The sequence below is a fragment of the Piliocolobus tephrosceles genome, chromosome 21 (assembly GCF_002776525.5).
Source record: "Piliocolobus tephrosceles isolate RC106 chromosome 21, ASM277652v3, whole genome shotgun sequence".
Taxonomy (NCBI): domain Eukaryota; kingdom Metazoa; phylum Chordata; class Mammalia; order Primates; family Cercopithecidae; genus Piliocolobus; species Piliocolobus tephrosceles.
In genome coordinates, this window is record NC_045454.1 from 49,704,623 (window position 1) to 49,720,383 (window position 15,761).

General features: G+C 61.9%; 1 protein-coding gene across 1 annotated transcript; it reads right to left on the reverse strand.

Annotated features, from left to right (window-relative positions):
• Positions 1-1,211: 1,211 nt before the first annotated feature.
• On the reverse strand, positions 1,212-15,455 carry GNA11 (G protein subunit alpha 11). The gene is made up of 6 exons (XM_023183645.3): positions 13,715-15,455; positions 10,854-11,008; positions 9,259-9,387; positions 5,720-5,849; positions 5,414-5,567; positions 1,212-4,133 (listed from the first exon to the last, which is right to left on the reverse strand). Exons 1-6 carry the CDS (start codon positions 13,859-13,861, stop codon positions 3,943-3,945), a joined length of 906 nt encoding a protein of 301 aa, XP_023039413.1. The 5' UTR covers positions 13,862-15,455; the 3' UTR covers positions 1,212-3,942.
• Between the last annotated feature and the right edge of the window lie 306 nt (positions 15,456-15,761).

Sequence of the window (15,761 nt, forward strand, 5' to 3'; positions counted from 1 at the left end):
GCCGGGCGAGGTGGTGGGCGCCTGCAGTCCCAGCTACTCGAGAGGCTGAGGCAGGAGAATGGCGTGAACCCAGGAAGTGGAGCTTGCAGTGAGCCGAGGTCGCACCACTGCACTCCAGCCTGGGTGATTGAGCGAGACTCCGTCTCAAAAAAAAAGAAAAAAAAGAAAAGAAAAAAGCAAGGGAGTCCGGACCCAGGGTTCAGTGTGGATGCACCTTGAGGACATCACGCTCAGTGAGAGACGCCAGAGACACAGGACACTCCTAGGAAGTCCATAAAGCTGTCAGATTCAGAGACAGAAAGGAGGATGGGGGGCACCAGGAGCTGGGGACGGACGGGGAGTGAGTCTTTCGTAGGGACAGACTTTCAATTTGGGAAGATAAAGTTCTGGAGAGGATGGTGGTGATGGCTGCACGACCGTGTGCATACACTTAATGCCACTGAGCTGTGCGCTCAGAAATTTGTTATCTGCGGCCGGGCGCGGTGGCTCACGCCTGTGATCCCAGCACTTTGGGAGGCCGAGGCGGGTGGATCACAAGGTCAGTAGCTGGAGACCAGCCTGACCAATACAGTGAAACCCAGTCTCTAAAAAACACAAAAAAATTAGCCGGGCGTGGTGGCACACACCTGTAAACCCAGCTACTCAGGAGGCCGAGGCAGAATTGCTCGAACTGAGGCGGCGGAGGTTGCGGTGAGCCGAGATCGCGCCCCTGCACTCCAGCCTGGGCGGCAGAGGGAGACTCCACCTCAAAAAAAAAGAAAAGAAATTTGTTATCTGTATTTTACAATTAATTTTTTTTCAAAAGGAAAAAATAACTGAAGGAAGGCTGCAGAAGTACCACATTCGCAGCTTAAAGAATTGGAGGCCTGGAGGGCATGACTTCCCCACAGGCACCCTGGACGTTGAGGGGCAGGCCGGCCTGGGATCTGGGCTCCTCCCCGTCTCACTTCCTTGTCCCCAGCCCCCAAACAAGGCGGCGTTTCCCAAGCGGGTTGCTCTGGCCTAGTGCTAGTGAAATGAACCTGAAGCCAAGGGTCAAACACGATGACGATGACGGAGAGGGGCCCCGGGACACCATGCGGGGGCGGTGTCCCCACTCAGGGCAGGCAATGGCCTAGGCAACTCCAGGGCTCCTGGGGGCCAGGCCTCTGCTCCCTTCCCCCCCAGCCCCCTTCAAAAGGCAACAGGAAATAAACCAGAAGGGGCCACCAGCATTTAGGAACAAAATTTATTCCAATTTAAAACAGAGTTCATTTCAGGAGAAAGATATGAAAAGTCGACTTCCATCGGTGTCAGGATTAAGGGTCAGGGCCGGTGGCTGTGGGAGGTGACACTGAGCCGCTCCTCAGCCCCTCCTCCCATCCCTCAACGCGCACAACACATGCATTTCAAATGGTAAAAGGCTTAAAAACAGCTTGTAGAGAATATTTTTTTAAATAGATTAAGGTTGAAATTGTCTGAAATCAGGACTGTGTAATATACAAGTATCACCGGGTCCCGTCCACCAGGCCAGCCGCAGGATCTGCTGCCACCACTGGGGACATTGGCACGGGGATGCCCCTCCGTGGGAGCCGGGAGACCCAGGGTGTGGGTCTTGCGGTGGCCAGGGGCTGCTGCCGCCTGGGCGTGATGTGGTCGGAGAAGGTGGTCGGCACTCACGAGAAAGCGTTGGCAGGTGAGATTCACCAAGGTAAAAACACACACCCTACACATGGCAAGGGTGGGGGTCGGCTGTCCCTGCCCCTGGGCGCCATTGGCACGACAACCACCGCCTGGGACTCTCCTGGAGCAGGCATCCCTGCTTTTTTGGGGTGCCAGGGGATCAGGCACTCAGACCCAGAGGACCCAGGCCAAGACGTTTTGGCGGCCCCAGCCCGGCTCTGGGATGCTTGGCACAGCCCCCTCCCTGGGAAGGGCTAATACTTAGCCCGGCAGTGCCCTGGCCCGCGTGCTGGGCGACTCCACCCTCAGGCCACGCCCAGGTCACCTTATGCGATTTGGGCCCTCAGAGATGCCACAAGCACAAGCCCCCCAGAGGGCTCTGCTGCTGGAAAAGGTTGCAGCGGCCCTGCCAGGGGTGGCCCCATCTGCTCCCCCAAGGCATCGCCAGGCCCCAGCACTCGCCATGGGGGGCTTCTGGAGCCAACCCTCTTAGGTAGACACCTGGCACAAAAAAAGGACGCTTCTGGGTGAGGCGGAAGAAAAGTGGCGTGGGGAAGCCGGGGGGGTCCCGCCGGCCCCGTCTCCCCGTGGGGCTGATCACCAGAAATGTAGCTGCCCTGACCTGCACACGTCTCCCCTGCACCCTCCACGGGGCTCCCCGCTCTTCTCCCCCTGGAAGCCAGCAGACAGCCGTGCGGACGAGGAGGCCAAGGCAGGCCTGACAGAGGCGGGCGGGCGGGCAGGAACTGCTGGTCGGGGTGGTCGTATTTTGGGGCTGTGTCTTGTCGTCTGTTGAAGCAGCCGTGCAGGGTCCCGGAGTGGCGGCGGGCGAAGGCGGCACGGGCGATCCATCCCTGGGACAGCCGTGCGAAGCCCGGATCCACAGGGCGCCGCGGTGTTCAGTCAACAGTGGACGAAAAAGCCACCTCCCGAAACACAGTCCCCTCGTTCCCACCTTCCGAGTCTCAGGGAGAGCCAGTCTCGGTGCCTCAGTGCCTAAGGGGGCCCGGCCCGGGAGCGGCCCCCGGGGCCGTGGCTCAGTGCGGCGTGGCCTGGCGGGCTCCCCCTCGGGCCGTGGCCGTGGCCAGCCAGGCCTGGAGGCCGCCCAGGCCGGTGCCTGCCGCCACCTTCCACGCACCCCTGGCCAAAGTGCGAGTGCTGGCTTCGGCTCCCCCGGGGCGGGGCTGGGGGCGGGCGCAAGTGCTTGGGACAAGGCCACGCACAGAGCTGCCGGCCACGTCCCTCTCTCTGCCTCTCGGGTACACACCTGAGAATATTCTGTAAAAGTCCTCACCCCACCCTCACTGTTTCCAAATTGGTGACAACACAAAGCAGAACAAAATGAAAAGAAACGCCCCCATCCAAGTGGCCTTTCTCCCAGTGTCACCGGGGAACCATCCCTCCAGCTGCCAAGCCCATGTGGGCTCCGGTGGGGTGCACTCCAGCCAGGGCAGGGTCCCCAGGCAGCCCCAAGAGGCCAGTGTTGGCCCTGGAGGCACAGCCCAGAAGAGCCCCCATGGCTCCAGCCCGGGGACCCTTCCCAGCCTCTGCAGAGGGACGGGGGACCCTGCCATGAGAGAGGGCCCAGGGCATTTCTTCAACCCGTGAGTCAGGCATTCTTTTTCCTCAAAAAAAAAAAAAAAAGGTTAGGCACTTCCCAGGGTGGACGACTGAGGGAGCCTCCCACCCCCTCTTCAGGAGTCCAGTGAGCAAAGCACAGCATTGATTCGTGAAGAGGCGAGGCGCACGGGGCGTCAATAACTTAAAAAAGGGGGAAAATGTCAGTCTCCGAGTCTCCACGCCTTTCGTGATGAAGAAAAGAAGCGGGAAGGAGAAAGCAGCAGCACGTGGGGTTGGAAGGACAGCCGCGGGGGCTGCGAGGCGGGGGCCCCCATGCTGGCCGGCAGGGGCTCTGTGAGGCCCGGAGTCACTGGGGGCGTGGGGCGTGTGTGTGTTTTATGTTTTGTTGCTTTTTTTCTTTTTTCATTTTTTTTAGAAAAAAGCGAGCCATAAGTCAAGGCCAGAAAAAGGCTGCCTTTGCCGTTGACAAAAGGTGAGAAGGTGCGCGAAGTGTACGGAGGGAGAGATGTACATCCCCTGATAACTGTGAAATAAAAACCATTTGTTAAAAGTATGAAAAAAAAAAAAAAAAAAAGAAACTCCTCCCGCGGGCAGAGGCCCCGGCCCAGGCTCGGCAGCGCCACCCGCCCGGCAGCCGCAGGCTCCGTGGAAGGAAGGTCCTGCCCCGTGTCTCCGTCCCGTCTCCCTGGGCCTGGGCACTCAGACCAGGTTGTACTCCTTGAGGTTGAGCTGCAGGATGGTGTCCTTCACGGCCGCAAACACGAAGCGGATGTTCTCCGTGTCGGTGGCACACGTGAAGTGTGAGTAGATGATCTTGTCGCTGTCGGGGTTCAGGTCCACAAACATCTTCAGGATGAACTCCCGCGCCGCCTGGGCGTCCCGCTGGGGCCCTGGGGGAGGGCGGAGGGTGAGGCTGGGCCGGGCAAGGGACGCGTGGGCCCCTTTGTCACTCCCAGGGAATGAGTGAGCAAGGCCCACAGCCCACCCGGCTCGACCCCCAGCCCAGAGCCCACTGCATGCCTGACGGGCTGCTGCTCCCGTCCCTCCCTGGGTGAGCTGCGGTGCCCATCCCACTGCAGCCCCAGGGCACTGCTGTCAGGGCCCAGGCCTCCAACCCGGGGCTCCGCACCCCCGCTGCTCCTCTGCTCAGCCTCTACCCACTCAGTTCCACAGCCACAGCCTTCTAGGGCAGGGCAGGCCTCTGGCATGGAACAGCGGCCCCCCCCCCCCGCAGTTCCGCTGCTGCAGGCGGGGCCTCGGAGACGTCCCGGGGGCTCCAGCAGGGGCGCTGTTTCCCACCCGCTACCCCGCCCCTCCGCCACCCTGGACAACTCGGCACCCCACCCAGTAACTCCTGACTGCCCCGATGGAAAGACCCCTGGGCGTGTTCAGGGGACTGCTCTGGGGACTGGTGGGACAGGGTTCCACGCCCAGTCCCTTGGCCTCCCCCCACCAAGGCTCCCTGAGCCCACAGGACAGGCTGCCAGGCAGGGGCCACGTGTGGCTGGAGCAGGAGCAGCACCCCCCGCCACTCCTCTGCCCAGGAACAGCAGGACCCTGCACCTGTAGCCAGCCACCGAGGTCACACCGTGCGCCAGACCCCTCCCTCCCACTGCCCTTCCAGAGGCAGGGCACCCCGAGGGGCCCTCCCGACGATGACACCCGAGACTCGCGGGAGGAGCACAGATCCCAGGTGGAAGCGAGGGCGCCAGAGCTGTCCGGGGCCTCACCGTGCCTGGCGGGACAGCTCTGAGTGGTGACAGCGCTAACGGCAGCCACTGACCACACAGACAAGGGCACACGACACCCTCCCCTGGCCGTCATCCCCAGGCCCAGAGAGGGCTGGGCATGTGAAGACGCTCCGTGCTCAGCTGCCCTGACCGCCCCGCGGGGCGGGGGCCACACAGTGAGGGAGGGGCCCAAGCGTGCGGGCACTTAGGCACAGAGGAGGATGCAGGGGCCACCACCAAGGTCCCCACGGCGCCGTGCTGACAGCGTGCATGAACCTTCCTGTGAACCCCTCCCATACGGGATCACCTATACAGGACACCCCCACACGACAACTCCCTCCCATATGACAGCCACCGACACAAGACTCCCCCTCCCCATGGTGCCCTCCTGGTACGAGACCCCTCCCACCCGAGATTCCCCGTGCCGCAGCCCAGCGCACCGTCGAACTCGGGGAAGTAGTCCACCAGGTGTGAGTACAGGATCTTGTCCTCCAGCAGGTCCTTCTTGTTGAGGAACAGGATGACGGAGGAGTTCTGGAACCAGGGGTAGGTGATGATGGTCCGGAACAGGGCTTTGCTCTCCTCCATCCGGTTCTGGCGGGAGCAAAGGCAGCGGGGATCAGAGGGGCCCTCCCCCCCGTACACAGCCCGAGGGGCAGCCGAGGGGACCCAAGCGAGGGGACCCAGGCTCGGCAGGTGGAGAAGGCCCGGTCCCCCATGCTGCCCCTGCTCAGGGCAGGGCCCACCTCATTGTCCGACTCCACCAGGACTTGGTCGTATTCGCTGAGGGCGACGAGAAACATGATGGATGTCACGTTCTCAAAGCAGTGGATCCACTTCCTCCGCTCCGACCGCTGGCCGCCCACATCCACCATCCTGAAAGCACACAGCGCCAGGACTCAGCCACCTGGGGCCCCAAGGCCCAGTCTGCAATCCCGGGACGGCTACCACACAGGACCCTCCTGCCATACCAGACTGACAGCGGCTGGAGCAGGAAGAGCCCCCACTGTTAGAACCGGCAAGGACGCTCTCAGAGAGCGGCCCCCCGCCTCCAGAAGTCACCACTGCAGACCCTTCCCTCACTGGCAAAGGGGCCCGAGACCACTGAGCCCAGGGGAGTGGGTGCTAGGGTGGGGGTGCGAGAACCCAGAGGACTCTGGGCGCCAGCTGCTGCGGGAACCTGCGATGGGTGGTGGCGAGGGACCCTACGTCCAGCGTCTGGATGTCACCTGAGTACAGCAGCCTTTCCCCTCGCTGGGGCCAGGGACCCAGACGTTCACCAAGTGTCGCTCACAGGAGAAAACACGGATGCCACAGCTGCTCCCTGCAGGACCCCCCAGTGACGGCTGCAGAGGGCAGAGTTGCCAGTACCGTCCTGGGGCAGGAGGCCAGCCCCACGTGGTGAGCAGCTCAACCTCACATTCTCAGACCACACACAAGCGGGAGAAAAATTCAGCTCAGACAGTGCCTGCGGGCCTCGGTTCCTTACAGGTTTACCTCTTTCTACTTGTGACTTTTCTAAGTTTTCTGTAATGAGGAAAGGCACTTTGTTCTTCTTGAAAGAATACAAAGGCAGAAGCGGAGAGTGCCGCTCAGGCCTCGGCCCCAGGCCCCAGGGAAGGCCAGGGTCCCTGCAGCTCTGCCGAGGACAGCCGGGCTGCCTTGGGCATGTGAGCCCTGAAATCCACCTGGTCTGGTCTGCAGAGGAGTCCAGCAGGCACAGGTGGATGACAGATGTGCCAGGTGACTCTAAGGGACAAGAAGGCCCACACCAGCAGCTGCGGTCAGGCGGGAGGGCAATGGTTGTGCCGACACCAGGCCACAGCCCATCTGGAGCACGAGGCCTCGCCTGCACGCCTGTGGCAGCCGGCAGGGCTGGGATCCGGGTCCCCTTGTGTCTTGTACCCACCTGAGAGGGCAGGAGACCCTCCTCATGCACTGGGGCGATCCCACCAGCCTTCAAGGCCTCCGGACAGGGATCTGGCCTCCAGCTGCATCCCAGAGCACCTGGCCGGCCCTCTGCTGGCTCATGGCGGACAGAGGCAGCTGGCAGAGAAACGACGGCGGCAGAGGACTGGGCTCAGGATGGGGCTCTGCAGCCAGCACAGAGGGCACAGCTGGAGCTGGGAAGGGCCCGGAAAATGGTGGGGAGGAGGTGACACACCCGGCCGGAGCTCAGGGAGGGACAGGACATTTCTGACAGAGGACACAGAGGCCTGTGCTGCGAAGAGGCCAGCGTGGGGTTGCGAGGGGACCCTGAGACATGAGGTGGGGAGGGGATGGTCATGTCACACCCTGGCCTGTGCCCAGCTAGCCTCAGCTTTATCCTGGGGTCATGGGCCTCGTGTGAATAAAAAACAAGAAAAACTCGAATTCCTGAAACAACATATACCAATCGCCCATGTCCAGAGAGGACGCCACAGCTTCTGAGGCCCGGCGCCTGCTCGGGTCCCCGGGAGCCACCCCAGAGCTTGGCGTTCCTTGGCTTGTGGCCACGTTGCTCCATCCCTGCCTCCATCCTCACGCCGCACCCTCCCTGCCTGTGCTGGGAGGCCGAGCTAGGAGGACAGGTGGGGAGAACAGAGGGACGGCAGGGGGTGGCACCCCCAGTCCTGGGGGGGGTCTCAGGGCTGGGCCCTCGAGGAAAACCCCACAGACTTCCTGGAACCCTCACAATGGCCTCGGCAGTGCACCAGCCGGGTGGGGACACCCTGGCAGGGAGGCATCATTCCCTCGTGAGGGCCAGTGCCAGGGCGAGCTTGCGCTGCAGAACCGTCCCCTGCAGAACCCGGGGACGGTTCTGATCTGGAAACGGGGTCTGTGCAGATGTCACCGGCTAAGACGGTGTCACACAGAGGTAGGGTGGCCCTGGCCAAGGACAGGTTATAAGAGAACAGACGCAAAGGCGCAGGCAGGGAGGACGCCGCATGAAGAGGGGGCAGGGAGGGGGCAACATGGCCACGAGCCAAGGATGCAGCCACCACTAGGAGCCAGGTGAGGCCTGGGCAGATCCCCTCCGCCTCAGAAGGACCCGGCCCCACCCACACCTGCATCTCAGCCTTCTGGCCTCAAGCACCGGGCGGGAATAAGGCCTGCGGAGGGAGTCTCACACCTGGCCCCAGCAGCCCAGGACAGGCACGCACAGCCCTGCCCCTCAGCGGCTCGACAGCGGCCAGGGCCTTAGCCCTGGAGATGTTGTACGGGGCCAGGAGCCAGGCAGGCAGGGTCCACACTCCCAGGGACAGCAGAGTCCAGCCAGCTGCGCAGCCTACCCGGCACATGACCCACGGAGGGTCCCCAGGGAGAACTCTGCTCTGCTGGCCGGCCCCCAGCCACAGCGGACCTGGAGCCCCGGACACCCGACGGGGTCCACAGGGGCAGCCCGTGAAGAACAGAATCCACCCCACACCACCCAGCGCCTCCGCCCCAGCCTGGAGCCCTCCTCCCTCCTCAGTCCCTATGAACCCCTCCCCTGGCAGCCTCGGTCCCTATGACCCCTCCTCCTCTCCCTCCTCAGTCCCTATGAACCCCCTCCCCTCGCAGCCTGGGTCCCTATGACACCCCCTCCCCTCACACCCTTGGTCCCTACGACCCCTCCTCCCCAGCAGCCTCGATTCCCATGACCCCTCCTCTCCTAGCAGCCTCAGTCCCTATGACCCCTCCAGCACCCTGCAGCACCCCCTCCTCCAGCCAACACTCCAGACCCCAGCCCCATGGTCGCTCCATCCAGGCCCCTGGCCCGTTGTGGAGACCCCATTCAATGTCCTCCCCGCCAGGTCTCTTCGGCTGCCAGTCTGGATGGATGTGACCACAACCCCCACACCCCCACAGCTCCTTCCCTGTGTGGCCCTGGCTCACACATACTTAGAGGTAAATCTTATCTCCTGGCCTGGTCAAACACACCCTGAGGATGAAGACCAATGGGCTCATTTTTCTTTAATAAGACAAGACAAGGTCTCCCTCTGTCGCCCAGGCTGGAGTCCAGTGGCGGCGCCATCATGGCTCACGTCAGCCTCGACCTCCTGGGCTTGAGCGATTCTCCTGCCTCAGCCTCCTGAGTAGCTGGGACCACAGGTGCACACCACCACACCCGGCTAACTTTTTAAATTTTTTCAGAGACGAGGTCTTGCTATGTTGCCCAGGGTGGTCCCCAACTCCGGGACTCAGGCGATCCTCCCGCCTTGGCCTCCCAAAGCGCTGGGTGCGCAGGCGTGAGCTGACACAGCAGGCAAATGAGCCTCTCAGTGCCCACCTCTCCCCCAGCCCACTGCAGCCCAGGCGGTACCTGAAGATGATGTTCTCCAGGTCGAAAGGGTACTCGATGATGCCAGTGGTGGGCACTCGGACCCGCAGCACGTCCTGCTGGGTGGGCAGGTAGCCCGAGGTTGCGATGCGGTCAACGTCGGTCAGGTAGCTGCAACACAGCGGGGGTCGCTCAGGCCAGCTGCCGGGGGGCAGGACAGGGACAGGGCACCCAAACCAGCCGGAGGACGGACGGGAAGCCACAGGGAGGGGTGGACCGCGCATGGCACCACCCACGGTGGAGTCTGAAGAGCCCAAGGGGCTCAGGCCAAGGGAGACGCTGGGGTTGGGATGCGAGCCTCCCAGCCTCTGTCCTCTCTGGGGTCTCGGGACAGAAAGGACCCAGCACAAGAGAAAGCTCCAGGAGGAGGACCCCAGCTGGTTTGGGGGGTTTGTAGTAGAGCTGCTCAGAGACGGCCACCAAGGAGGGAGACGGCGACCCGGGGCAGGGGACTTCCCCAGCGAGCCTGGCTGGCCCCGGGGAGGAGGCTTCACAAATAAGCACCTCATGAGGAGAGTCGCAGCTGCAGAGGAGGCTGCGGAGGTCCCAGCAGACCCCGCGCCCGTCTCCCCGCTGCTCCCCGTCCACGGGTGCGGCACCCACCCGGAGCAACAAGCCAGCGTCTACACAGCGCAGCTACTGTCCACACCTGATTCCGGCTTCCTCGGTTCCCCTCATGCCTTTTCCTGCCCAGCCTGCGACCCCTCTCTGGGACCCCACCTGGCATCAGAGGGTCTCCTGAGGCCCTCTGGGCTGTGACAGTTTCCCATTTCTGATGCTCTGGGCAGTCCTGAGTGGGGCGACTCTCGAGTGGTCTGCCTGGGGAGGCCGGGTGCCTGCGCAGACCTTTCCGGCACCAGCCGCAGGCCCTGGCATTTGGCTGCAAGTGCTTGGTTATCTGGGCCCTCCCACAGCCTCCCAGAGGCAGGGAACACATGGAAGACGAGCAGGAGGGGTGGGGACGGGCCTGTCCTTGTTCCCTTAGGGTCTCTGCCTGCCGAGCATGGAGGGCAGCAGTGCACAGCCTGCCGCGCGGGGGCCTCCATCTGCAGCCACGGCCCGGCCACCTGTCAGCACACAAGTCATCCCCTATCCCAGGCCCAGAGACTGGGAAAACCCCGACATCAGTCAAGGTCACAGCCAGTCACTAGTGGGAGACGTGGCTCTGGGGACGATGCCACGGGCAGGAGTGCGACAGCCCAGGGTATATCCACCTCCCATCCCACTAGAAGGGCAGCCCTTCTAGGAGACTGTGGGTTTGCCCCCACAGGCCACAGGCCAGGCTCCAGCACCGAGGGTGGCCAGGAGCTCAGTCCTGACCCAGGGAGGGCAGTGGCAGGGCCAGGCGTACAAGGAGGCCCGTGTCACACCAGAGTCCATGGGCTCCTGCCAAAGCATGGCCCATCCAGGGTCTGCTCTGGTCCCTCAGTCCAGCCAGGTGGCTGGGGCCCACCATGTCCCTGCCCCAGGCGAGCGGGCAGGGGGCACCACAGGCGCTGCGGAGGGCTTCCCGAAGGGTTCCGGGCGCCGGCCCGCAGCCACCGTTCGCAAGCCGCCTGCGGTGCGGCCGCACTTACTACTTGGCAGAGTCGGAGAGCTGGTACTCGCGCCTGCGGTCGTAGCACTCCTGGATGCCGGGGTCGTCCCACAGGGTCTTGATGGCGCTTACGTACTGATGCTCGAAGGTGGTCACCTTCTCCACGTCCACCTCCCGGATCAGGAGCGCATTGGCCTGCGAGGGCGGGCAGGGGAGAGGCCGAGAGCTCGCCAAGGTCCACGGAGCCACCAGAAAGCTCGAGACGGCCCCTCTTCCAAGCCTCGGCTGGCCTGGGCAGCATTCTGCAGGCTGCGCAATCAGGACCACTGACAGTTTCACGTAAGCATGTGTCAGAAAAACACGAGGCTGCCTCGCAGTGCGGTTCCTCCAACAAGGCCCCAAAACCAAAGTCTCCCAGTGGCGCTGTCTGCAGGGTGCCGGGGAGGCCGGGCTTCGATTCACTTCTCAGAGGTGGGGAGGGGATGGCGTGGGGAACAAGCACGCGCGGGACACACGCTTCAAACCCGGGACCCGCAGGAGGGCAGTGCAGCATGGAGCACGATGGAGCACGGCAACAGAACAGACGGCAGCGGCGCCCGGAGCGGGCGACCAGCCCCAGCACTCACTGCCTCCAGAGACACCGGGAGGCAGGAAGCCCAGTCACAAGGCGTTGCAGCCAGCGGCACCGCCCGCAGTGCGTAGCTCCAGACTCAGTTTCTGCCCTGCCTGGCTTCTCTCTCTCATCCAAAAAATGCTTATCAGACACCATCAAGGGCAGGCACCACACCCGGTGCTAAGGACGGCGTGCGGCCCCCGAGCCGCCGCACTCAACAGTTTACCAACAGTTCACCCGGTGCCCCAACACGAGCCGCCTCCCCCTCATGCAACCCTGGGCAGTGGGTGGCATCAGGCCCCAGCTTGCTGCCCTGTCACAAAGGAAGGCCGACCACACAGACACGCGCTTGCACACACACACGCACACCCTTCAGGGGCAGACACTGTGGGGGACCGTCCACTCCCCTCCTGATGCTCCGTATCCCCGTCCCCTGGGGGCACAAGCCGACATGACCAGCCACAGTTCGGCTGAGGGACTGGCGAGGGGACATACTGGGTGGGACCCAGATGGGAAAGAAGGGAGTCTTGCCCTGGGCTCTGGGAGCCAAGAGGCCCTCCCAGGCCCCCCAGAGTGGACACTCAGCCCTTGCTTGTCCCCTCTGAGCAGCGCTCCCTGGCCCCGACTCCAACTTCAGCCCTCCCCTTGCCCTGCCCCCAGCCTCTCAATCTGGGCTGGGTTAAGCACACCTAGGGGGACTTGGAAAAAGAGACACAAACCCCAAAAATCCCACTCCCTGGAAACTTCCAGATTAGGGATCAGCAATCTGCTTCTGCAGAGAGCCAGAGAGCACACCCAGCTTTCCCGACCACACGGACTGTCTCCAGCACTCAGCTCTGCTGCTGCTGCTGCTGCTGCTGCTGCTGCTGAAGCACCATGGGCAACATGGCAGAAATGGGAAAGTATCAATAAAACTTTATCGACAAAATCAGTCTGTAGTTTGCAGACACCTGTTTCAGATGTTGATGGAGATCTAAGCCCAAATATGAATGTGGACTTTCAGGGGGGCCACAGCTGGAAGAGATCACAGCGGGAGACAGGGCAAGTGGCAAACCAAGATCTAAACACAAGAGCCCCAGCCCTGAAAACAGGGCTACAAAAGCGGGATCAACGGCCCCTCGGCCGGAAGGCCCCAGGGAGGCCACTGGCAGGAGCCACGGCTGCACGGCTGCTGGGCCTGCCCCATAGGGCGGCCACAGGGGGAAACTGTCTGGAGGCTTCTCAGAGGGCAAATTCAGGGTCACCCTGGGACCCGGCGATTCCGCTCCCGGGCGTAGCATGCAACTGAGGGAAGGGAACACGTGGTCCACATAAACACACGTCCACAGACGGTCACAGCAGCTCCATTCCCAACAGCACACACATGAAGGCACTCAAACGTCCGCCAGGGGATGAATGGGCACATACACGGTCCCTCCATGCACTGGAACATGACTCAGCCATGAGCAGGGACGAGGCTCTGACCCACGCCACAGTGTGGATGCACCTTGAGGACGTCACGCTCAGTGACAGATGCTGGACACAAAACGCCACACAGTGTGCAATCCTATTTCTATGAAATGTTCAGGACAGGCCGATCCACAGAGGCAGGAAGGGGATGTGTGGGTACCGGGGCTGGAGGAGGGGGTGGAATTGATGGCCAATGGGGAAGGGGCTTCCTTTGGGAAGATGAAATGTTCCGGAATCTGACAGCGGTGATGGCTGCACGACTATGCAAACATATCGAAAACCACCAGATTATACCCTTTAAGCAAGTGAAGTGCATAGAATATGAATTATAACTCAATAAAGCTGTGATTTTAAAACAGGGCATCAAACAACCTCTACTTATTAAAAAAAAGAACAAAAAAACCAGGGCGGAGGCCAGGCATGGTGGCTCACACCTGTAATCCCAGCACTGTGGGAGGCCAAAGCGGGAGGACTGCTTGAGCCCAGGAGTTCAAGACCAGCCTGGGCAACATGGTGAAATTCCATCTCTACAAAAATTACAAAAATTAGCTAGGCGTGGTGATGCACCTGTAGTCCCAGCTCCCAGCTACCCGGGAGGCTGAGGTGGGATCACCTGAGCCCACAGCTACTTGGGAGGGAGGCTGTGGGGCTTGGCCACGCAATGCCCATCACAACTCTCCAACTGGCCCCCAGGAAGGCAGTGGGTGCTTTTTCCACGTCCATGACAGGAATGGATGGATGACCAGGGGTAGCCTGGGCCGTGCCGGGGATGGCCACCGTTCTCACCGCCAAGCCCACAGCTGCCCAGGCGCTCCCCTCCCCAGGCGCCCACGGCTCACCTTGTTCTGCTCGTACTTGTAGAGGATCTTGAGCGTCTCCATGGCCCGGATCATGGCCTGCATGGCGGTGAAGATGTTCTGGTAGACGAGCTTGGTGAAGCTGCGCTTGTCCTCCTCTGAGTAGCCGGCGCCATGGATGATGCGCATCTGCTTGATGAAGGTGCTCTTCCCGCTCTCGCCCGTGCCTGGGGACGGGGCACGTGAGTGCGGGTGGCAGCCGGGGCCCGACTCTCGTGCCGCTGCCCCCTCTCACCCAGACCCCGCCACTCTGCAGCGCCCAGCATAGGAAACCAAAGCGCGTGAGGCTGACCGTCTCTCCAGCAGACGCCACAGCCTCCTGACTCCTCAGAAAGAGGTTACAGAGCGCCCTTCCCGTTCTCCTCCAAGCCAGGGTCTTATTGGAACCACCCCCTTTCCAGAAGTTCTGCAAGGGCACACTTTCCTGGGGGCCAATTTGGTATTTACGTCAAAGACCACACGGCCTCAGGCCAAATCAATCACACGGCACTGGCCCCCAGCTGGGACTGCACAACTCCCCCACGGCCACACCAGTTCATGATCAATGCCCGCCAGACGGACAGCGCACAGATGCGGCGGCGGTGCCCCGACAGATGGGCTCACCCCAAGGGCTTCTCTGCACAGACCACCCCAAGGGCTGGGTGCCCCCTTCCCCAGAGCTTTGCTCAGTGGCCACAGCAGCCCTGCCCCCGTGCGCCGAGCACCCCCGAGGCTCTCCCCTCTCCCTCTCGGTGCCGTGGCGGGGTCAGCCAGGACAGTCGTGCCTGCCGCAGGTGGCCCTGAGCACGTGCCTGAACCCCTTGATGTCTCCATGTCTGCCATGACCTTGCTAATACCCACGATGCTTCCAGAGAGGAGTACGCTACCACCCCATCTCCGCGATGGGCACACTGAGGGTCTCAGGGCCCCAGAGGATCAAAAGGACCAGCAAGTCAGCCTGGAAAAACGATCAGGAAAGGGGCCCACGTAGCCAGCTGTCTCTCCACCCCAGCCTCCAGACGAGCCCCCCACGCATTCTGGGTGACGGGGGGGTCCTCAATCCAGTCCATCTCCTGCCTCCGCCTCTCACTACCTGGTCACCACCTGGGCAGAGACTCCGTCTCCCCGCTTTTCTTCACCCTCACGTGCTGGGATGCCAACGCTGGGTTTTCCAATGTGTCCACAAATCTCTGATGCTCATCCCTTCCAATACTGGAGGCTAATTCCCCTCCCCTTGAGGATGGGCTGGACTTAGTGACCCGCTTCTAGCAAACAGAATGTGATGGAAGTGACAGCGTGCCATCTCCAAGGCTAGTTCACGAAAGGCACAGGGCTGCTCCTTGCTCTCACTCTCGGGCCACGGGCTTTGGGAAAGGCAGCCGCCCTGCTGTGAGAACCCTCCAGCAGCTCCACGGAACTGAGGCCTCCCACCAACAGCCACTAGAGGGAGACAGCCTGTGAGAGGCTCCTCCAGCCCCAGTCTGGCCTTCGAATGATGTGGCCCTGCTTGGCTGGTATCGTGACTACAACTTCTGAGAGAGCCCAATCCAGGACCACTCAACCAAGTGCTCCCAAATCCCCAACCCTCAGAAACTATCTGAAGTAAGTTTCCTTAATTTAAGTTGCAAAGTTTTGTTAATTTAAGTTGCAAACTATTACACACAATAGCTAACTTCTAATTTCTAAAAAGAAACTGCCTCAACTCCCTACTCAAGTAATAACCCTGCTGAGGCCCCTGCTGGCCTAGAGACTCAACGTCACCGCCCCTCCCTGAATGCCCCCAGCCCACCTCTCCAGGCTCACCTTCACCACCCTGTGTCTCTGAATCTTCTGGCACCTCCCCACTTCCACACACGTCATACACTGTGCCCTCTGCCCACAGTGCTGTCCCAATCACGGCTGCCTGAAGGCTGCCTGGTGCTGGGAGCCAGCTCACTTCCTCTCACAGCCTCTGCTCCACAAAGCCCCCGAGCCCCAACACAAGTCTCCCTCCTGTGCTTTCTGGAACCTTCCTTGCTGCCCGCAGTGGACATCGTTACACAGGTGCCTG